At 39.6% G+C, this 23,150-nt stretch overlaps 4 protein-coding genes across 5 annotated transcripts; 2 read left to right on the plus strand and 2 right to left on the minus strand.

Moving 5' to 3' along the window:
• The first annotated feature begins 1,612 nt into the window (after positions 1-1,612).
• Positions 1,613-6,221, plus strand: gtf2h3 (general transcription factor IIH, polypeptide 3). Of its 2 annotated transcripts, XM_080499067.1 has the most exons (13): positions 1,613-1,798; positions 1,930-2,009; positions 2,104-2,210; positions 2,815-2,957; positions 3,070-3,132; positions 3,749-3,778; positions 3,864-3,892; positions 3,975-4,049; positions 4,118-4,171; positions 4,304-4,372; positions 4,462-4,597; positions 5,312-5,348; positions 5,463-6,221. In XM_080499067.1, exons 1-13 carry the CDS (start codon positions 1,789-1,791, stop codon positions 5,530-5,532), a joined length of 903 nt encoding a protein of 300 aa, XP_080355193.1. In that variant the 5' UTR covers positions 1,613-1,788; the 3' UTR covers positions 5,533-6,221. The 2 variants fall into 2 exon arrangements, with proteins under 2 accessions (XP_080355193.1, XP_080355192.1); XM_080499066.1 differs by lacking the exons at positions 5,312-5,348; positions 5,463-6,221 and having other exon boundaries at positions 4,462-4,836.
• Positions 6,222-6,400: 179 nt separating this feature from the next.
• psmd9 (proteasome 26S subunit, non-ATPase 9) lies at positions 6,401-8,118 on the minus strand. Its single transcript, XM_080499068.1, has 6 exons — positions 7,964-8,118; positions 7,769-7,868; positions 7,222-7,415; positions 7,037-7,138; positions 6,812-6,900; positions 6,401-6,557 (listed from the first exon to the last, which is right to left on the minus strand). The coding sequence occupies exons 1-6, from the start codon at positions 8,087-8,089 to the stop codon at positions 6,530-6,532; spliced, it is 639 nt and encodes a 212-aa protein (XP_080355194.1). The 5' UTR covers positions 8,090-8,118; the 3' UTR covers positions 6,401-6,529.
• A 641-nt stretch (positions 8,119-8,759) lies between these two features.
• On the minus strand, positions 8,760-14,188 carry LOC308132181 (rab5 GDP/GTP exchange factor-like). Its single transcript, XM_080499179.1, has 9 exons — positions 13,935-14,188; positions 12,435-12,685; positions 11,842-11,969; positions 11,277-11,428; positions 11,122-11,191; positions 10,908-11,043; positions 10,366-10,460; positions 9,979-10,235; positions 8,760-9,865 (listed from the first exon to the last, which is right to left on the minus strand). Exons 2-9 carry the CDS (start codon positions 12,590-12,592, stop codon positions 9,449-9,451), a joined length of 1,413 nt encoding a protein of 470 aa, XP_080355305.1. The 5' UTR covers positions 12,593-12,685; positions 13,935-14,188; the 3' UTR covers positions 8,760-9,448.
• Positions 14,189-15,565: 1,377 nt separating this feature from the next.
• cfap251 (cilia and flagella associated protein 251) lies at positions 15,566-23,137 on the plus strand (the record flags this gene model as incomplete). The annotated part of the gene is made up of 20 exons (XM_080500005.1): positions 15,566-15,811; positions 15,985-16,125; positions 17,756-17,865; positions 17,950-18,058; positions 18,476-18,556; positions 18,655-18,732; positions 18,818-18,868; positions 19,035-19,291; positions 19,380-19,556; positions 19,647-19,897; positions 20,004-20,155; positions 20,363-20,539; positions 20,649-20,833; positions 20,930-21,044; positions 21,344-21,507; positions 21,604-21,694; positions 22,193-22,336; positions 22,455-22,683; positions 22,823-22,933; positions 23,037-23,137. 20 exons carry the CDS (start codon positions 15,566-15,568, stop codon positions 23,135-23,137), a joined length of 2,970 nt encoding a protein of 989 aa, XP_080356131.1.
• Positions 23,138-23,150: the final 13 nt, after the last annotated feature.

The following is a 23,150-nucleotide window of genomic DNA, read 5'->3' on the forward strand; positions in this document are numbered from 1 at the left end:
AAATATTGTATATTGTTTCTCTAGTTAAATTTAGTGTCTTTCATAGTGAATTCAGTGGATTTTTTTTTTTTTATCTGTGCAGACAGACTCTTCCATGTGTAGGTTTTATTCTCGTTCACAATAAGTAAGTTGTTTTTTTTACTCTGTCTGATATTTCATTGCCCACACAATGGATTAATCACTGTTAAAAACAGTATTGACTATTACACACTGAAAATAAGTTGTTGCATTTAAAAATTTACTATGGAAACATTTGATCACTTTTAAATATGATCAATTGTCAAAGTCTTTTGCAATTACATCCGAGACACTCAACCTCTCAGGTATGGTGTTTTTATAACTGTGTGATGTTCCATCAGCAATATATGTGTGCGTTACACAACATTTGTTGCATTTTGCAATATATTATCTCGGCCTCGCTTGAAAATGTCTATTAAACCAATGGTTCAAAAATGTTCACATGATTGAATTATTTAGTTTTTCTTATGCGTCATACAACAGTTTAAGCCTTTTAAAGTTATGAGTTACTGTTTGTTCAAGTAGCAGTCACTTTTCCATCCATTCATCGATGTACTACACCGCTTTATCCTGTGTAGGGAAACTGGAGCCAATCCCAGCTGGTTATGGGCGAGGGCAGGATACACCCTGTACAGGTCACCAGTCCACCACAGGGCAATCACGGAGACAGGCAGCCACACAAACTCACATTTAATCCAATAGGCAATTTTGGGTCACCATTTACATGTTTTTGGACTGTGAGAGGAGACACATACACATACACATGGGTAGAATGTTTTTTGTTTTTTTTGACTACATATTGAGTTTGTGATTTGTTGAAATTTCTTGGGGCACCCTCCCCTCACTTGATTCATAAACGGTAATAAATGTTAAGTTTTCACATAAATGGTTGTGCTATTTATCAGTGTTTCATGAATGTAGTGATGTTTGGGATTGGGAATTATATTCATTTTCATTTAACCTTTATCTAATCATGGAAATAAAACCCCATTAGATCAAGAGGTCTGCAGCACACATCACACCATTAGATTTAAAACCTATAAAACTGATTTGACACAATTAACAGAATACAAGAGTTAAAATGAGATGCAGATTTCCACCGATAAAACTTAAAAGACAAAATGCAGATTTTGTAAGGCACGTTACAATAAAGTGCATTAAACGTTTAAGGCGTATTCATTAACTGTAAAGACTTTTAAACACTTTGAAGAACAAAAATGATTTAAGGATACCAGTTCGAACATTTTGGTTTCTATTTAAAGGTTGTTCCAGGCAGAGGCGACAGAGAAACTAACAGCTTATTTCCCAGTTCAGTCCGAACACGATAGGTGAAGAATGTCATTTGACACAATGAACAATGGCTGTTGGTTCTCTGGGGAAGAGCACATATATATGAAGCAACAAGCCAAGAAGAGTCTTGTATTTTAAAGTCTCATCCAAGAAAAATACGTTTAGGGAATCCTGATCGAGCGAACATGTTCATATTAATGTACATGGCACAGAGCGGCCGCTAAGGGGCAGCAGCGCGCCACATCGTCTTCAATAGGCGAACAGAAGTAGAAGGTCGCTTGTTGATGACGCATACAGACAGATTTGAGGCTGTTTTGTTTCTTGTTTAACTTTTTATTTGTACTAAATTCAACGTTTTGTGAATGACCTGAGTTTGAACGACAATAGTTATTAGTGTCACGTGACGGTTTCTCTCAGAAATGCTGGAAAACAAAAGATAAAACAAGACAAGCGGTCTATTAAAAGAAACATTTCTTCGTGATGGCATCAGGTATGGTCTTATTTTGTTCAACGTTTGCTCGTGCTCATACCGTGTTTGCACAGTCACTGTAGTTTATTTGAGGTATTTTGGTAAGCATTTATGTTTGTTTGTCGATGTAAACACGTCCGTCTTTCCGGCAGATGATGAAATTAGTCTGTTGGCCATCGTGGTGGATGTGAATCCAATATGGTGGGGGCAGCAGGCGCACCGTGAGCCCACGGTAGGTTCTCCTGCTTTTCTTCTCCGACTCTTTTCTGACTATACGGCTGTGCTGCTTTTAAATCGAACTTAACTCCTCTGACCTCTCCGCTCAGTTCACCTTGTCAAAGTGTATGGACGCAGTGATGGTGATTGGAAACGCTCACATGGCCATGAGCAGGACCAATAAGCTGACTGTCATCGCCAGCCACTGCCAAGACAGGTAAGAATACAAGATGTTATAATTTTCTGTTTGAGATCACGGAAAACACAACTCATCTCCATTTATTTTCAAAGTGACAGTTGGTTTCTTCTCAGATTTCCACCTCCAGGGATTAAAAACTAATTCAGTCAACCCAGCCCTAGAAGAGTGATGCCACTTTTGAATCTGTGTTAAGGGTTGGGGTTTGCCTATTGGACATATATGTATTAAATCACTAAAACTATTGCTGATTAAAAACAGAGCTACTGACACAACGTTGTATCAGTACTAATAACGTAACAGTCTAATAATGAAGCATAGACACTTGGCTGACTTCACTAAATGTATGTGTCAAATTTAACCAGCTTTCTGCTCCACCATAAACCACTCTCTATAATACAAATAAAGATTTATTTTGGCCCCCAATAACATTTATGAACATGCCAGGTTATTGAAAATTTCCAGGTAGAACTCACTCCTTTGGACCACCTTTATCATTTGTCACACGCACACTCAAAACATATCACAACGCAAAGTTTGCATCGACAAACACACAAACGCTTTATGAAAGTACACTTTTTGGCAGGGCTGTCTCACCTTGTTGCTCTTGTTTACTGTGTTTCAGTCACTTCTTGTATCCCAGCAAGAGCTGGAGAGATGGAGATGGTGGCGGAGACGATGCCTCCTCCAGTGGGGATGGAAAATACGAACTCCTGTCTGTTGCCAATAGTGTAATTGCTGAAGAGATCAGGAACGTTATGTCAAAAAGTAGGTTTTGGGTTTTTTTTGTATCTAAAACTTTTTTGTTCTCATAAAATATAAATGTAATTTTTTTTTTTGCTGGTGTTAATTATGTTGTACAATGTGTCCTGTTTTACAGCCGAAGTGAGGGGAAATTCAACTGATACTTTGTTGGCTGGAACTCTTGCCAAAGCTCTCTGTTGTATCCTCTCAATGAAACCATTTGACATTTTTAGCCATTATTGAATGTGTGGGGTTTTTTTTGTACAGTCTGTAAAAATTACATTCTTGTTTCTGTGCATGTTGCATATGTTCAGAAATATTTGCTGATATTATCAGAAAACGCTTGTAGACTGCGTAGCACTGAATTATGTGGTGTGAAGGTCCGGTTTTCATCATTTACATTATTGAAGCCATTCTCTAATAACGGCATCAATACAAACACAATCCCATCGATATACGTATTTCAACTGTTAAAGTTAGCCCACATTAGCTAGTTAGTAACATCTTTAATGTTGGCATCTATTGGACAGCTTAGCCTTGGCTTAAATTCTCTCCGTGATGGCCTGACAAAGTGGATTGTTTTGTGAAAAACCACACAGATGGAGCTTCGGATTAGGATCTGAACCTGCGACTTCAGTGATCTCTTTAAACTGGACATCTGGTGTTGTTACCAGCAGAACAAACCCACTCTTTACTGTATTTGTAAATTGTTATATCTGTGACCTTTTTCCTTTGTTTTGATTTTTTTTTTTTTTTTGTCTCTCAAAGTCAAAAGAAACCAGTTGATTTATTTAACTCAATCCTCTTATAATCAGATATTCACAGAGTATCAAAGAAGCTGGAAGGTAATGTCTTCATGTTTTCAGTTCAGCAATGACATTAAGTGAATTAAGTTTACCTATTTTATATACTGTACTTTGTTTTTTCCAGTTGGACAGGAGATTAAATCAAGAATATTGGTAAGTAATTTCATACATGTATTTTTTTTTCATTTCTTTTCACTTGGCTCAAAGCGGTCTCGTATTTCTTCCACTTGGTCAGGTGATCAAAGCTGCCGAGGACTGCGCCCTCCAGTACATGAACTTCATGAACGTGATTTTTGCTGCTCAAAAGCAGGTGCGAAGACATTTCTTACTTCCTGCTTGCCACATGTCTTCTATTCAACCCTTCTTATTTTATTCCAGAACATTCTGATCGACGCCTGTGTGTTGGACTCCGACTCGGGTCTCCTTCAACAGGTACATTTTTAGGTCTTTTGTTAGGCTGGTGAAAAGCAGCAGAGACACACGAAATTAACTTTCACTTTGTATTAATGAAACTTTGTGGGGATTGAATGGCACAAACGAGTGTGTTGGCGTGTTTGTTTTCAGGCTTGTGACATAACCGGGGGGCTGTACCTGAAGGTACCGCAGAAAGTTGCTTTGGCTCAGTATCTCATGGTGAGGGTGCCGCTCAGTTTCACACCACAGAGTGAATATGTCGTCTCCTCTTCCAACGTAAAGGGTTTTGCCTTGTGTCTTGTGGTCAGTGGGTGTTTCTGCCAGATGCCGAGCAGCGTTCACAGCTGGTCCTGCCTCCGCCTGCACACGTCGACTACAGGGCCGCGTGTTTCTGCCATCGAAACCTCATTGAAATCGGCTATGTGTGCTCAGTTTGTCTATCAAGTGAGTGCAATTTCCAAGTGGGAAAACAACACGGGCATTATAACAGTCCTCTCCTTTCACAAAGCAGGTTTAACCTACTGAGGCTGAAACAAGTTGTCAGTTTCAAAAGAGCAGGTCAGAGATAATTTACTCCCAAGCTCATCACATGGATGATAACTAAATGAAACCTCTTTCATGTGGAAGTCAAACACTGCAATTTAACATAGCAACCGGGGGGAGGGGGCTCATGTTGTACTTTACCCGACAAGACCAGCAATAGTGATGCATGAAAATGAATAGCAAAACAAAGAAATCATTAGTATTTCTTTGTGTCTGTCTACTGCAGCCACACACTGTTTGAAACACAAGATGTTTCTGCAAATATTTCATGACAATAATTGAAATGTAAGGATGTCTGATGAAAACATATTTCCATCACTGTAAAACACTGGATTTGGAATAATGTGATTCAAATCACGTGATCCGTCTTCATTTTGACTGGATATTTGCAGATTATTGGGACAGTGTCCAGCAGCAGGCTTGAATACTGCATGGATGTCAGCCGAGTATCTTTGTTTCGAAACAGACTTTGAGTTTAACTCGCATCTTCCTCACATTTTTCCTCATCTCATCATTGGTGTTACAAACTTAGTACATGTTTTGTGAAACTCGCCCCAGAAAAACAAGTTGCTTTTTTTTTTTGTGGTGACATTTCCTCTCTTCTTTCTTCTCAAGTATTCTGCAACTTCAGCCCCATTTGTACAACATGCGAGTGAGTTGTGTTTCTAATATTTACACCATATTATAAAGGGGATGCAAAATATTTTTAGATCGAAGCAATGAATGATTCATCATATTTACATTTTTGGTCTAAATCTTTTTCCAGGACTGCCTTTAAAATCCAGCTTCCAAAGATGGTCAAGCCCAAAAAGAAAAAGCTCAAGCAACCTGCATGATTTTTTTTTTTTTTTTTTTTACACCTTGTACTGACTTTACTCATCTTTAGTAGTGTAAATATTAAACTAAATACCTTTGTGGGACCGAATGTGACACGAACACAAATGAAACTGTCTTTACACACAACGGTGCTCTCAAAATGAGAAGCAGTATTTCTTTTTGTGTTTAACATTGTTTTGCTGAAAATTTGGATCAATATTTGCCAACTTGTGGTCTAAACAGGTAATGTTTGTTCAAATCTTTTAAGATATTTTGTCTATTGATTTGGTTTAGAGTTCATTCATCGCTTTTGTAATGTTCTTTGTGAATTTTTATACAATAAAAACATGTTTGTTTTTTTCAAACAGTGTAGAGCTGCCAACACATCTATTTAACCCTTTATTCAAGCATGGGGATATTGTACTAAATGCAGTACCTGTACAGCTGTCAAAGAAAAGGTTGAAGTCAACCATAAAGGACAAATCGCATTCAATGAAATCATGTATTCTCTCAAAACACATGACCAGATTAACTCTTGTATCACGAGGCATCCCTTTTCTGAAATTCTCTACAGGTTCCAACAGAGGCAAGTTTATCATTTAAGTCCTCAGTCACTGCTTTTTTTGTGTGCGTTTCTCCCCTCGAATCAACAAAAGGTATTTTAGCAACTTTTGAAATCATGCGACAAACATTTTTGATCAGCCGATATTGGTTTCACACTAAAACGACCACATGCACACAATGTCATTACTAAATGAAACAAGCAGCAGTGACTTTACCCGAGTGCACATCCTGGATGTGTACATCAAATCAGCCAAGAGCAATGAAAGTTTTTTTTCAGTTGTCAATCAGTAAACTCAGAAACTGAAATTCGATCAAGCTTTATTTCTACACTTTTAAGGCCAACCTGCTCTCAAAGAAAAACTCACATTCTGTCATTTATACAAAATCCCCTTATAAACCACTCGGGAGAAAAATAGTAAAATAAAAGGCTCCAAATTTTGAAACTGCACATGATTACCGCTGGACTGGAACAATGTTGCATCTAGAAAAAGAAAAAAAAAAACAAGTACACAATCAGCTTGGAAGATCACCTTGGGGTATGTGAAGGAAAGTTAATTTAAAACTTTGAATAAAAATGACATTTGCGATTGATTGATAGTATTTTCTTCGTGAATGATCTGGCTCGCTATATCCACGAGAGATAAACAAGTGTTGCGCCTTGTTAGAATATGTATATTTATGATACAGTATTACGAATTCATACAGCAGATTGTGTTGTATTATTCATGCACTCACCCAAGCAGACCTCTGCCTGACCATTTCTGTGGAGTCAGACTCATTTGGACTTTTTGTCCCTCCCGGACGACAGCGACACGCAATGGTTTCTGTCAAACAGGGAGACATGACAGTTTGAGTCAATCAAGATGGTGACGAAAGAAATCTGTCAGATTTCGCTTTGACGCATTGGTGGGATTGAATAGTTACTGTTGGCTTGACAGACGGCTGTGGATTATATCTTACCCCTTCACTGTGTTGAACCACAGAGGCAATATTCTGCAGGTTCTGAAAGTTCTTTGTGTTCACTGAACCAAATTCAATGACTTCATCACCAACCCTGAGCCCCTTTGAAAGAAACGGTGATTTTAATCATCAGCAACCAGCTTAGCTTTTTGCACCTAAACCACCTCCTGAATCTAATCACTCACAGCTCTGCACGCAGGCGAGTTTTCTGTCACAGCATCCACCCGTGCAAAGGGACGCGGTAGGTTGACCTCCTGCTCCATCGCCTCCTCCTGGGCTCCGGCTTCATCCAGTTCTCTTTTGGCTTTGTCTCGCGCATGCAGCTTGTGCAGGGCTTCTTCTATCTCAGCCATGATGGCCTTGTGGTCATTTTGCAAACCTGACGGGACAATAAGGAAGATTTATCTATTTAACTACCGGTTACCGAGCATAAGAATACCATATGGTTAATACAGATGCATTTGTACCCTGAAAAACAAAACAAACAAAAAAAAAAGAACAACATCTGCTTGGACAACCAATCAATGCATTGTAGTCAATATAAAAAAGTTACATGTATGCACTGGTAAAAGTTAAATAGTACTATGAAATTGAATCCTGGCGAGGCCACTGATAATGAATACATGTTGTGCTATTAGGGTTAGCAGCACTATGATGCAAGAATTAACCGACAAGATTAATAACATCTATTTCTTCTCCTGTGTTACGATGAGTTAAACGCAGCCGTCTTACATGAAATGTTGTGTCTGGCTGTCCGGATCTGGTACAAATTTAAATCTGCTCTGGGGAAACCTTCCGCATCAACCAGGGGACCCTCAACCCCGACACCTTGCTGTAAACAACAGAAAAGGAGTTTCAGCTCAGTTACATGATCAGTTCCTATGACCGTAGTCTGTATTTGCTTCCCAATCCTGCAGGCTGACTTACGTCCTCTAAAACGTCGTAATACGCTTTGATCTGCTCTTCAATCTCATCTTTCCTCTTGATAAGGTTTTTCACTCCATCCGTTGTCATCTCGGTGTTTCCAGGAGAGTTTTCTGCTGTCGCCTTCATGGCTACTGTCTGTGAGGAACACAGACTCACTTCCGGTTTCACTCTTCTTCTCCTCAAGTGTCACATCAGCGCGGCTCTTTATTGCCTCACGTGGACACAGGGAACATTACAAGTCATTTATCTGAACCGTAAAAATTCAAACAAAAGCAGTGCTTAATTTGTAAATCATTAGGTCCCGGAACACAGGCTGCGTGTTGTTCCGGCGGCAACACACGGGCAAAAATGTCACGGAATACTGCACCTTTTGCTAACTAAACCGGCCAATAATATCACGTGAAACAATCAATTCACCTAAATGTTTAATAAAAGAATGACAAATCAGCGTTAAAGAACCATGGACAATTGCCCATACTGAGCGTCTCTCTCTCTCGCTCTTAATCCTTAATTGTGGACAAAAAAATATAAAGATATACTCCCCCATCCCCTCACTGGACTATGGAACAAGATTTTGTAACTTTCTCATTTTGTTATTTATTATTTCTTTTCCCTACGTGCGTCTGTCTATCATTGTTTATAAGGCTGCCGTTTTTGGCCAGACCTTGCTTGTAAGAAACCATCTGATTTTGAGCAACTGCCCAGTAAAATAAAGGTAAGAAAAAACAAAATCTTCTCAAAAGCACACCAAACTAAAAAATTAAAAACAACAAAACACTACATTTACGGACACAAGTCAACTTTAATATATTATTGGATACACTCATTGATCACATGATAATACCCTTTGACTTTCTTCACAAAGCTCTCAACAATTGTAAACAGTGTGCCGCTTCGACTGCACACTAACTGAAAGAAAAGTGTCTTGCACATGTTTTTGCTGCAGACTAAAGCTAATTTCACACATTTAAAAAAAAAACAAAAAAAACCCAACATGTTTTACATAAATACTAGCACTGGTTTGCTGTGGCTGATAACTTTTCTCCCGCAGAGCTTTTTAAAATTTCACAGGTGACTACTGAAAGGCACAGTGGCAACCACCATTAGAATAAAATGTAGGAAATAGTCGGCGTTAACAATAAGTGCTGTGTCCCCTGAGTGTTTACCTCTGATCACATCCAATATAAAGTGGGAAGTTGTCTTTAATGGCCTTCTTCCTCATACAGGATAAAAGTGCAAATTACTCTGAGTTTAATCAGTGAACAACCTCACGCGCTCTGCGACACCAGGCTTTATCGTCTCGGGGAAAGGTTCCTTCATCTTCAACTGGCTCATAAATCCTCTTCATGCTTGTGCAAATGTGGCATTGGAAAATATCTATCTTTTTCTTTCTGTCGCCAACATTACGAAAATTAGTGCCGATGATTAAAAAAAAAAAAAAGAAAAAAAAAAGTCAAGTACTGGATGAGGGGTTTCTGTGGATAATCAACAGTCTGTATCTGTTGATCCTTCATGTAGAGTATCAAGTACCAGCGCCGGCTGCTCTTCATCATCCTCTTGTAGCGATTCGTCCTGGGTAGATAATGAAGCGCTCTGTGAGATGGCGGCTTGTGCGGCTATCTCCTTCTGGAAGTGACCAAACTGAGCTCCTGCGTCATCCAGCTCTGAAGTCACAGCCTGGACCCACCGTTGCAGCTGCGCACCGAGCGCACTCACGCCCTGGTCCAGCCTCTCCTGCCGGTCCGTCAGCTCTTCCAGCAGTTGCTTGGCCTCACTGGCGACCTGCTGCCTTCGATTCAACGCAGAAGGAGCCCGCTGACCCAGCATGTAGCCCTCGAACTCTTCGGCACTGAGGTTGAGCTTCGGTCCATCCAGCTTTTCAATGAACGCCACCGCGCAAGACTACGTCAGAAAACGAAGACGGAGGTGCCGGTCAACAACAAAAACAACAACAACTCACTGCATGCCTTGTTTGCAACGTCGGCCCAGGACAAATAGCCTTAAAGTGAACTCACCAGATTTGTGAAATAGTATCCGCTCTCTCCCGCCATGAGGCTGTGTGGGAGGCCAAAACGGATCACGTACTGCATGTTGGAGTGCAGGCGGGGCGGGTTGGCCTTCAGCACGACATAAACGAGGCTCGATAGAAAGTCGTCGGCGTTTGCCGGCTCATCGTTCGAGACGGACAGCGCTTCAAAGACTTGCTGACTGCACTTGGAAACGCACGCAAGCTTGTCCTGGGGCGCCCGTTTGGCGTCCATTTCAATGATGGCTGAAGACAAAAGGGAAAGACGGAATTTCAGACTTCACAGTCAAAATGCCCCTGAACCATTTAAAATTGACTATAGGTGCATGCTCCCAAATGTCAAACTGCCACATTACATCAGGAGATTGATAATGACCTGTAATCGCAGGGAGAAAAGGATCGCCTGTGGCCGAAGTGTTCGTGTCGGGAAAAGGCACACTTAGCATCTGAGGAGTGATCCAGTTGAGAGAACTGCAAAGCAAAAGGTATAAAAGGCACACACACGAACATGAATGGCTCTTATCATGGCAAGACTGTGTTCACTCTCCACTTTTCCCAGCTTTTCTCTCGACCGTCGTAAGTATCTTATTAACTGTTCTCTGTCATGAACGAACACAATTTTGAATTTAAGAGCCTTGACCTCAGGAAGGAAGGTGGCCAAAGTACACGCATTGCTCACTATAAATAACCTTTGTAAAAAGAAATCTTCAGGAATAAGCAGTAATTCAAATTATTCACTTTTATGAGAGTAAATAGAACAAAACTGGCCCTGAAGTTTACTCAAGAGAATAAAATGCAGCTTTTTTTTTATTTTTTTATAAAGGTCCTATCTGACACGTCTTTGTGCTCAACAGATCACTGTAGATGTTTGTAATTCATTACTCCACAGCTCTGGTGACCTGCGAGTACAAAAGTTACCGTATCCTCCTTTGAAGAGCCAGATCCTTCTGTTCATCGTCACAACTGTCGTGGCAAAAAACCCACTTGTGCAGTCTCGTCATTACCAACTTCTCCACATGCTCCATGATGTGAGTGACCTGGGCCTCAGGGAAACCTCCATGAAAACAAAAAAAGATAGAACTCAGAAGCCATATTCAAGTTTTCAAAATGCGAAACTCCAGATTGGACTCACTAATGAAATAGTCGGCGAAAGACTGGTAGAAATCCTGCACCAGGTCCGACTGCTTCTGTACCGGCAGGTCCTGTCAAGACGATGTGGATCTACGATCAGCAAAGCTTTGACGCGTCTGAAGTTATGAGACGGGGAACGTTTGACTTTCGACTAACGTGGTAAGCCTCCATCGTGTTGAGGAAAGCTGTACAACGGGACTGCAAGCGCTGGGATGGAGAACTCCGTAGTATCTTCAGGAAACCGGTGAAGTCCCCGGGCTCCAGGCTCTGGAAGGCTTTTAACAGCTTTTTCTGGCTCTCTGAAGTCTCTGAGCACACAAACGAGAAGGGGCTAACAGTTGAACACAGAATCTCTACATCGATTAATTCACTCAAACACTTGCTCACGAACTACGTTTCTGAAATACTAACAGTGAGAAATAAAATCAAGTTGACGTGATGCATTCGATGTAACTGCTTTGCTTTCCTGTTGAAGTCAGTCGTTAATGCTTATGGATGTACATTTCAGCACCTAAATTAATAATAGTAGCATTATTAAAACATATATATAAATCTACTATACTTTGTTGGACTGAAGCTTTTTGATTCTTCAAGCAGCCCGTGTCCAAACCAATCCGACTACAGCTGACACACAGAGACAGAGAGAGACAGAGAGAGACAGAGAGAGACAGAGCGAGAGAGAGAGAGAACATAATAAAGAACACGAAGCTTACTAAACAACCTTGAGGTTTTGGAGGCGATGAGGTCCCCCAGAAGAGTCTCCTCATGGTGTTAATGCGACGGCCTTTCTCAATGTTCTTCTTCTCCTCAAATTTGGAAAAGGTAGGAGGGGTCCCATCATGGCTCGGTCTACAAAGAATGGGGGAAAAAAAGAGTCTTCAATCACTCTGAACTAAATTAGAGATAGTTATTCCTTCATAAACAGTGAAAAAATGAAAGCAGATATCAAGCAAAAGCTAAAAAAATCAAGAATGCATTTGAAAATAATGATAGTTTTAGATAATCAATGAACAAATTTCAAAGTGAATGTACAGAAGGGGGAATCAGTATTTAATGGCCCTTTGCCTCCCAAACTGTATTTTCTTGCTCTTTTCAGTACACTTGCACTCTTATTATTGAAGATATTGCAGGACGGTTGTGACAAACATCTTGGACAATAGACCCCGGTCTTATCTTGTCATGTCACCCCATACAGACTCCTCCTACTTGAGATAGACCTTCAGTGGAGGGGGGGGGGGGGGGGGGGGCACACACTATCAGTTCCCAGACCTACTGCTCTGCACAGAAAATATTTGTGGAGTAAACTTCAGTTACCTTGCATCTTGTCTCGGGGCTTCAGCTGTACGTGCCCTCTCTCTCCAGCACTTGGAGCAGAAGCCTTGCCACACAGGGTTTCCATAATACCCACAGGCATTCTTGCAAAGCAGCTCCTCCTGAGAAACCCGAATACTTCTTTGCTTGTTGGCCCACATCGTGCTGCTCTCACATATATCCAATTCACTGAAACGCACTAAGAATCTTTCGATCACAATGTATCACGGTAAAACCCGTCGGTCTTGGCAGTCCTGTGAAAATCAAATGATTCATCAGATCAGTGCTCCCAATATCCCAATGAAGCAAATGTGGACACATGACATCAAGCATATGCATTTGTCAATATCCGCAAGTCATTGAAATACAAAGAGACAATGTTACAGAAGACTAAAATATGAATAAGTTAGTGAAATTATTGCAAAAATATAACTTTTTTTCACCTTAATGCAATAAAGCTACAACACTCCCCGAGTCTGTATCTCTCATCTGAAAGTGTATAAAGTTATTTTATATAAAATGCAATGCATGTACAGATTTAGGAATACTTTACAGTATTTATTTATTTTTTTTTACAAAAAGGGGGACATTTTGAACTTTTCACACACATATTGACCACCTTAAGCCAGGAACAAATAAAAATGCAATTTCCTCACATATATAAACACCATGATCCCTGAAAGCCTTAAGATGCACCATAACGCAGTTTGCAGATAAAACCACATTATACCTTTCAGATTTATAGATATTGCAAAGAGATTACTACAAAGAAAGCAAGGTTAGTTAGTCAGATTATAACAACGAAAGAACCGTCAAAGCTTTCTTTCTACCAAGACACATTTCGTCTAACCTTTGTATTCAGTCACAAGTTCCACATCCAAGACAACCCTGCTCCATGTGCTGCACTCCAGGATACAGACGAACAACAGTCTCTTTGATTTTTAAGTCCTTTTCCCTGGAGAAATGTGACAAGCTATTTTTCAATGTGCTTTCAAATCACATTCTTTCTTCTTTTTTCTTTTTTTTTTTTAACTTCCCCATAGCTTCCAGTATAGCATGTTCAGAAATGACACTGTCAAATTATATGCCACAAGCGGTAAGAAAATAAAATTACAGACGTATATTGTTCATGGATTTTTTTTCCCCCCTCAGGCTTCATGGGAAACAAAAGTGACTTATTGAGATCAAGATATTCTAATCATAGTTCCTCCAGTTTCATAGTACACATTGTCATCAGATACATCTAAAAACATTTTAATGGCCTCTCGCGAGACTAAAGTTTTAGAGTAACTCTTAGGGTGTTGATTTGTTGGTTCATTAAGGAGCAAAACCATTTTAATTGCAGTTCAACCTGAACTGAGAGCTAACACCCTTAAAGCCTGATCGGCTGACGAGTCAGCTGACTGGACTGACCACGGCTAATGCTAATGCTAATGCTAATGCCAAGTAACGTTTGGCGTGGACCCAGTCATTTTTAAAAGGGATGCGTGTGTGTCGTCTTACCTCAGTAAAGTTGTTCCGCTCTCTGAAAAGTCGCTTGAATCATAACCAGGATTAGTTTCTTTATTGCGGAGAAACTCTGTCTCTCTTTTCTCTTCTCGGGCGACTTAAGACAAATCTTCAACGCTTTGTCAACTCCACAAGGACAACCGCAGATTAACAGACACTCGGCGACAGAAGTGTCGAATAAAGACACGAAAACACTCGTTAAGTAGATTCAATTTGCAGGTGACATTAAAAGAGAATTGGCCGCTGAAAACCAGTGTAACCGGAAAAATCCTGGGACACAAACACGTTGCAATGCATTCAAAATCAGATAACATTTCAACATCCGGTCCTGATTTCAAAGTTAAACTCAGACAAACGGCAAATCTCACATCGCTGGTATTATTTCACACACACACATTCTAAAACCAATGACAAATTACGTTAACGGCACAGTAAAATATTAAATATATTTAATCGCCTAAATTCGGGCATCAACGGAATGAACCCGATTTTAATATATAATTGTAACCGGAAATGCTTATATTCGGGTAATTTTGAACTGGACGTTTTTGAGGGGTTGTAGATTACTACAATTAATGGATTAAAATGTCTAGTTTTCATTAAAAAAAAATTATAAATTTTTGGAATCATATACAGAATGCAAAGGGAGTTATGTCATCATCATTAACAATTTGATTTAATGATTTTTGTTGTTGTTGGGGAGTGTCTGGGTTGAATGCATTGAATTTGCTGCAACAAAACTGGAACCAACAAGATGTATCTAATAATTCATCTCAATTCAATTTCATACATTCGTCATGGTTAAGTTAGAACCTTTAATCCAGCATCTCCTATCAACTGTAACGTGCTTGTAACTGGCAGTCAGGCATCAGTGATTTGGTTACATTATTATTATTATTTTTTTGAGACAAAGCGTTCTATGTTTCATTACTATTAGTCAGTTACGCAGTCTAACAGATCATACAGTTTTCATACAGTTTTCTGAAAACATATAACGGTTAATAATTACCGTGTTCGCGTGATGACCTACAGAAAACAAAAAAAAGGCAGACGGGATGTAAAATTGGTCGCTTCACACGATCTATCTCTTCGATCACAGGCTCATCTCCCGCACTGAGTCACATGACAGCTTTTAAATGAATAAAATACACAACAAAAAAAAACCTCAGCAATGATAATTGTTTCTACCTCAGCGAAATAATTAAAAAATTACCACAGAACAAACGACAAAACACTACTTTCTTAAATAAATTCACCTAACGATCGTAAGTGACGAACTTCCTGTGTTGTCATGACAACCAAAGGACTCTTACACAGCGTCAGCGACATTACTGATTACATTATTAAACATTTAACTAATTTGTAACGGGACAGCGGCGAATAATCAGAACTCGGGATATCATCGACCAGGTTGATGCTTCATTTAACCTCAAAATAGACTTAACTGTCAGCGGTAACGAGACAACGAGATGTTCCGCAGTAAACGAAAAATAAGAGGATGTTTGTTTTACACAACTTAAAACTTCACTCATTGATTTCTACAATTAATATGTAGGAGGTAATCGCATTTTTAAATAGCGGATTACAGTTTTATTTTTCTTTAAAGCTATTTGAAAGTTCGATTAATGGCGTCGTTGTTAAATGACATGTCGGATGAGTCACCAACAAACTCCGGAGCTGAGACTCAGTCGGATACCGAGCCTGCAGGTCCGGATGAGAAGAGACAGACACTAAAGTGTTCCGGAGCCCAATCCAGCAGAGAGGACACAAATCCTGATATACCACAGATGTGTGGGAAGTCTCAAGTCTACAATGCAACGACAGAAAGTCTTTTTTCAAACAAGAAGAGTCATCCGAAACCACATGTCCTGGTAAATATGGCCCTTGTTTAACACATGTATTCAAATGTATTCAAATATCTCTTGAATATACAAACCCTTTGCAAATCCGATTTCTAGATATGTTTATATTTTCAAATATATGCTGTTAAACACACAAAGTCCAGCTGAATCATAACAAAACTACAATTTTTCCCTTCATGCAGTCTCTAGAGAGGATCTATGGGATGAATCCTCTTCTGCCAGTCTTCACTCTGCAAGACCACAATCAGCTGGTGATCCTCTATGCTGGAGCTCATGTTGGGGTCATATACAATGAGACTTTAAACTCTCAGCATATACTTCAGGTAACAGCCGGTGCTGCAATATTTCACAGTGTTACAGATTTTAAGTGAGTGTTGTAACTTAATCGAAAGCATATAGGCTACAAAAGGTGCTCAAAGTCTGAAAATACATTTAAAAAAACTACTGTACATCCACAAAATAATCGATAAATACTGTGTTTTCAAAACCTTTCAACCAACAGAGAGTCCTTATGAAAAAGTTAAATATTAATTGCATGATTTATGTGTTAAGCAATCAAATCCAACAACAACTGAGGAGTTGTCTGTCAGGTTCAACGTGACAGACAACTCCTACAACATCAATACAACATCAATGAGACACTCAGATACTCGTCCAAGTGAAACACCTCAAAACTTTAATTTGTTTACACTACAATTTTCTAGCAGAATGTTGTTAAGTAGTTTCAAAGTATTACTATAAATTCAATAAAATTACTTTTCTTTTTTGGCAACAAATCAGGTTTCTTTTTATGGTGAACAATTTGAAAATAAAGAAAAGCTGTATTACAACATTTCTGCAGGAGAAGAAAGAAACCTGGTGGGTTTATACAAATGCTTCTCCCTCACCACAGCAAGTCATTGAAATAGGTCTTGATTCCTCAAGGAGTAATGCACAACCATCAAAAGCAGTACACCATACCAGTACACCATACCAATACATAAAATATGTCGACTGGTATGATGCAAATAATTTTACAGTTTGGACAAAAATGGTGTGTGCTGGGCTTAATGCAGTGTAATTCCTGTGAAACAATTGTGGTATTTTTCATCTTGAGAATCTCATCAATGGTGAAGATATTCTGTGAGGTCAGGGCCCTGCTAAAATAAGACAATAATGGTCTCAAAAACAATTATTTCTATCGCCTCAAAACAGTGTTTTTAAACAATGTTAAGCATGTCAAGTTGAGTCTTTCACTGCGTATGATAAAACAATCCAACTCACTGATAAATCCACCCAATAATATTTATACCAGCAATAGACAAGTATATGTAAATAGACTATAAAAAATATACAGTACTGTACCAACCTCTAACATAGTGCTGGAAATATGAGTTCCAAGTGAGGGTTTTGGTAATTGGGGTATCTGTACAAAAATATCCTCCACTCTGGCCAGTAAGAATTAAATATGGCTTCTCAGCACAAATTCACACAGCCAGCGTTTGTAATGACAGCAGCTTAGTGGGGATGATTTGGTTCCAAGCCAGATCTTCTGTTTAGCAGACTGAAAAAGTTCTTTTTGCAGGCAGGTAATGAGATAACACTTCAAAGCTTTGAGGACTGAAGGAGATTAAGAAGAGTTGACCATCGTGGAGTTTCCTCCACTGTCACATTAATTCCCTTAACGACTGAGAGACCCAAGCATATCCAGCATAATGCAGATGAACAAACAATCCCATGGAACTGAAGCTTAACTTTGATGAGACCTCTAAGAGATTGAGATGTATATTCAAATTGTAAGTTTTTATGATCTGTATTGAAATGAAAAACAACATTAAATCAGAAGTTAATATAAAAGACAAGGTTTATACTTTGTAGTTTGTATCATTAATACTCACTTATGTAACCTACTAGATGTGCAAGATACATATTTGATTGTAAAATCCCTCCACATTTACCCATGAACATCTTCAGGGCCACTCCCAACCCATCTCATGTATGTGTGTGACCGAAGACCGACGCTGGATTGCAACAGCGGACCAAGCGTCAGAGAGTATGGTGATGATATGGGACTCCTATTCAGGGTATATATTTTTCTGCACATAAAGGCAATTCAACACGTTAATCATTGCTCTGGGTGGTAACCATGTGTTTGACAACTGTTGCAGTATTCCTGTGAACACATTATTTGATTGCCATTCTGATGGAGGTGTCATTGCAATGGCTTTTTCAAGAGACGCAAAGCATCTGGTCACCCTTGGAGCGGAACAAGTTCAGGTGAGTATGAGAGCAAGGTCAAATCCATTTTAAGTGTGCAATGCATGAAGGAACTTATTCATGGGCTTAGTTTTTCTTTTGTTTTAAACACCAACATAGTGGCACAACTTCCAGTACAGTTTAAATCTGGAATTTCTGCCTTTTTAGAAACTGAGAGTGACACCAAGGACATAAACTAATAGGAAGATGTATTTTAATAAACAACCTTAAGTTGTAAAACAAACACAATACAACATTAGTTATTTCGACTGAAGTCTATTTGTTTCAACATTTCAACAAGTCAGCTCACATATTGTTGTTTATATTTAGAAAGATCATTCCTCTTCGTTTCAAATCTTCGTTTGCCCGTTTTCTCTGTCGAGTAAACATCCTTGTCAAGCATCTATCTATCCATTCACTATGTTACAATTTGTTCAGCGTGTGTGCATTTGGGACTGGACCAACGAAACCCAAAGTCCTTTGTGGGCTACTGAAGTTAGTCCTGCATATGGTTTTCATGTAAGTAAAAATTGTATTTAAATTTTGTGAATATTTCAGTGCTTTAAATTTGAGCTTCATGTCTTGATCGCTTGTTTTTCTTCTTTTTTCTCCCCCAGAATTACATCATTTTTAATGCAAACGATAGCACTCAGGTGCTCAGCAGCAGTACAAGTCATGTGTTGTTTTACAATACGGTAAGCACATGTGTTTCTCTCTTTGAAAGATATATCAGGTTTTTTTTGCATTTGTAGTTGCATGAATAGACTGGTCTTTTTTCAGGCCAGTGGAAATCTCCAATGCTTCTCAGTGGACATCAAGAAGGTGAAGAAGGTGAATCATAACTGTTTTGTTTTACTGTTCTGTTTATCGGTCTTTTCCTAAATAAATCCTTTTGGGGGAAAAAATGAAAGGGTGAACCTGGATTTCTTTGGTGTCACTTCATGAAAAAGGTATTGTTATACATATTCATCATTGTTTCATCGGTTCCCTTTTGCAGCCCATGAATGCACGCGTCAAAGGAAAGGATTCTACTAAGAATTCTCAGCACTCTCAAAATGTGAACTTGGCTGATGTGGCTCTCAGTCGCTCAGTGTTTCACTGGAAAGAGCCTCAGATCCTGACAGCCAGTGGAAGCAACCTTATGGTGTGCAATGTGAAGGAAGGCCGGGTCGCAAACCAGTGTGTCCTCAGTGATAGAGTCATGATAATCCCACTCCAGGAATCACTGATAACAGTTCTCACCATAACTGACAGGTAGCTAAAACCATCAATATTCATTTATATTGCCTTTTGATAGATATGTTCATTGATCTTTCATCTCCCGCAGGTCTTTTTATGGAAGCTGCATCGTGACTGGTGATTCGCAAGGCCAAATCCATTTTTATGACGAGAAGTTCGGCCTTCTCACTGTGTACAGTGAATTCGAACTGGATGCCATTGTTTCTATTTCATTTTCAAAAGAGTGTGCAGAGGGGCATCTGGAGGACAGCACTCTGGAGGCAACACCAGTAATTTCAAGGTATTGAGGGAAATTATAATTGTGTGAATAATACACAAAAACATGAAATGTATCATTTCAGCCAACTTACAAGTCTTTCTTTTTCAATAGAAGCTTTGTAGTTTCAACAGTAAGCTCTACTGTCGTGCATGTGGATACACAGCGCAGCACGGCCCGCATCCTGCTGCAGGAGGACTATGAACCTATTCACACAGTGGCATGCCACCCTAACCAGCCAGCTCTGGCCATTGGCAATCAAAGGGGCATCCTGAAAGTGTGGGACTATAACAAGAAAGTCTGCATCGGCCGCAAGGTTTTTGAGACAGAGAAGCAGATTCAGTGCGTTACTTTTGACCCTAAAGGTGAGCGAGTGTATTTCAGTATCTTAAATCACAAAAGCTGTTTAAACTGTGTTTCCCCAACCATTGTACGATGTCATTACTGATGACTTCTAAAACCTCTCAACAGGAATATACCTGGCAGTTGGTTTTGGTAGTGGAGCTGTTCACATACTGAATTCCAAAACCTTACAAAGTGATCCAGAAGAACGTTTTCATTACACTAATGAGAGCATCCATCTTGTCACTTTCTCCTCGGACTCAAAGTATCTTGCCACAGCGGTGAGCAGGTCTTTCTGCTATGTAGTACATGTAGTATTTAGTCTGACTAAAATAGAGTTTGTGATACAATGTTCATATTCAGTCACTGCAGGAACTTTGGTTGTGTTTGCAAATGTGTACATATTATTCATTTTGATAACTTTGACTGTGATATATATATATATATATATTTTTTTTTTTTTTTTTTCTTCCCTTGTTCACTGTTAGGACACTGGAGGAGCAGTGACAGTGTTTTGTTGGCAGATGAACGGAGGCTCTTTGTCCCATTGGACATATCTGGGAAGGTACCGGTCACACTACAAGCCCATCAAAGACCTCCTTTTCGGGGTTCACCTGGATAGCACCCAACCCAGACTGCTCTCTCTGGGCATGGACCGCCGACTGGTTAGATGAAATTCAGCACTCTCACTTAGATTGGTGGCTTTGCGATACGTTTTTCACTGTTAACACATGTTCGGTGCTCACATTTCTCTGTGCCTTTGCTTAATGATAGGTGGAGTATGACCTTGAACACAGTGATGTGAACCAGCTTCACATCTTAAGCTCAGAGCGCATTGAGCAAAGTGCCGTGCCAATGTGTATGACGTGGTACCCTCCTCTCACAACAGAGCAGTTTCTTCTCACAGCTTCAGACCAGTATAAAATGAAGCTTTACAACACCACAACAAAGATGTGCAGGTCTGTAAAACGTTCTGACCAGTTCATATTTGCTCTCACTATAAATTACTGAAAAATACAATTACTTTTGTGTATTTACTGTTCTATTAATAGCAGAAAGACTCTCCTTGGCCCAACATATGGCTCTCCCATTAAGCAAATAGTTGTGCTTCCAAAGTCTAAAGAGCTGGAAACAACACCATATTACCTGGCATTCATCACAGAGGACAAGGTCAGTGCTGACGCTTGTGTGCAGTGTTTATAAAACAATTTTCTTGTGAGAGTTAGGATAGAAAAGCATGTGCATTTTATACGCACACCATTCCTTTATTCATCTTATTTTTCATCTAATTTTTCATGTTGCTCATCACATTTGCCATCACATCCAATACATGTGCATACCTTTAAATATTTTAATCTTGTACCAGTCAAATTATAGTTGTCACACTGCTCCGATGAGATTAAGTTAGACATGCAAGGGGGTTTCACAATAATCAATTTACCATTGGTAGTATTTTTATTATCTTGTAGGTGGGCTTCCAGATGTTGCCTCTGGATGGAAATCCATACAAGTCCAATGCCATGGTTTGCCATCCAACCGGGGTGTCTGCTTTTGCCTGCTCTCCAGACAGACGACTTATTTTCACCGTCGGAAGATCTGACTGTATGGTCCTCACATGGGAAATAAATCTGAAGTAAGGTTTAACTGTATCAAATTGTGAACCAATTTAAAGACACGAGTCAAACTATGTGTGCCTGAAATAGCTATTCTCTCATGTTTTCAATAACAGTGTGTTGGAGGCAGGAGCTAATCTTGGGGGAAAGGACCTGGAACCCTTTTTTGCCCTCTTAGAGGGAGGGAGAAATGGAAAATTCTATCAGGTGAGCTAAATGTTGGTATCCTCAGCTGGAAAGTGTGAGTTGACCCTGTCCAACAGCTCAAAGGCAGCTGTTGTGGTGAAGACGGAGCCGAGCTATGAACCAAATCTCTCTGTTTACCAGTCTGTCTACGTCCTCACCCTCATCATGACTTAAAGTTTGTGACCCAAAGAATGAGTTTGTGAATACAAGGGACTGAAATTTGTTTTCTTTACAGGGTGATGGTGGCATCACTCTTTGTGATCGACACACTGTAGAGTTTATATCTAGTTTGAGAGTGGCTCGAGTCCTTAGAGGAGACAGATGGATGGATGGATGGATGGATGGATGGATGGATGGATGGATGGATGGATGGATGGATGGATGGATGGATGGATGGATGGATGGATGGACTTTGTCTTTCTTTCTCCATTGCCCATCAGTTTCATCAGTTTTTTTCTTGTTATTTTCATAAAGATTTTGATCTCCACATAATGAGTATTCTCACTTCTTTGCCATCAGGAGATCAAGGATTTTTTTTCCTTCTGTCGAATCCGTCATCAAGGTATTGACTTTATGGAAAACCGTCAAGTGTCGACCAAAATTCCCTTGTCGGAGGTTCCTGCTCTCATGAGAGCTTTGGCTTATTTCCCTACTGAACAAGAGGTACGATCTTTAACACAAATGTCAGTTTGACACATCAAAAGTTTCACAAATGTTGATAATGTGACTTAAAAATTGTTTTCAACACAAAAGATCTACACTGCTGTGTTATTTCCACCAGATAGAAGAAATGCAAAATGAGGTGAAATTCAGCAAATATGCTGAAACGGGGGAATATGTGACTGACATCGACCTGGGGGAATTTATCAAGCTATATGTGAACCACCGACCAGCCTTTGGCATTTCCAGCAATGAGATCAGTCAAGCCTTTCACGTCCTTGGTCACAGTAGCAGCACAGGACAACCTGTTCTGCAGTCACATCAGTTACTGGAACTTCTCCAGGGCCGAGGTATGCTGCAGGTGGTTGACTTGCCTGGCATTTGTATATTTTTCCAGATCTATTACTGTCATAGAATTTGGAAAATATACTTAAACATACGTCTCTTGAGATTTAATTGTCAAGTGTGTAATTTGGATTTTTCTGACAGGAGAGCGCATGACTGAGGAAGAGGTGACCAAGTGTTTTGCTACACTTTTAGACCTCAATGATGAGGAGAAAGATGGAAAAAGGGAGCACTCAGTGCATGACAGAATGCACAGTATGTTATATTAAAAAAAACAAAAAACTCTTTTACTTGCAATATCAAAAGTGACAAAAGACCAGGATACAATCATCCCATTTTGATATGTGTTCATATGCAGGTGAAGATTCAGGATATTCATTGGAGGATGCCATCCCACATGAGATATCTGTGGAGACATTTACAAGTCACATCATGAGCTTCCCTTCCCCGCCAGAGTGACGAAAGTTGGTTT

The sequence above is a fragment of the Blennius ocellaris genome (genome assembly GCF_963422515.1).
Source record: "Blennius ocellaris genome assembly, chromosome: 7".
NCBI lineage: Eukaryota > Metazoa > Chordata > Actinopteri > Blenniiformes > Blenniidae > Blennius > Blennius ocellaris.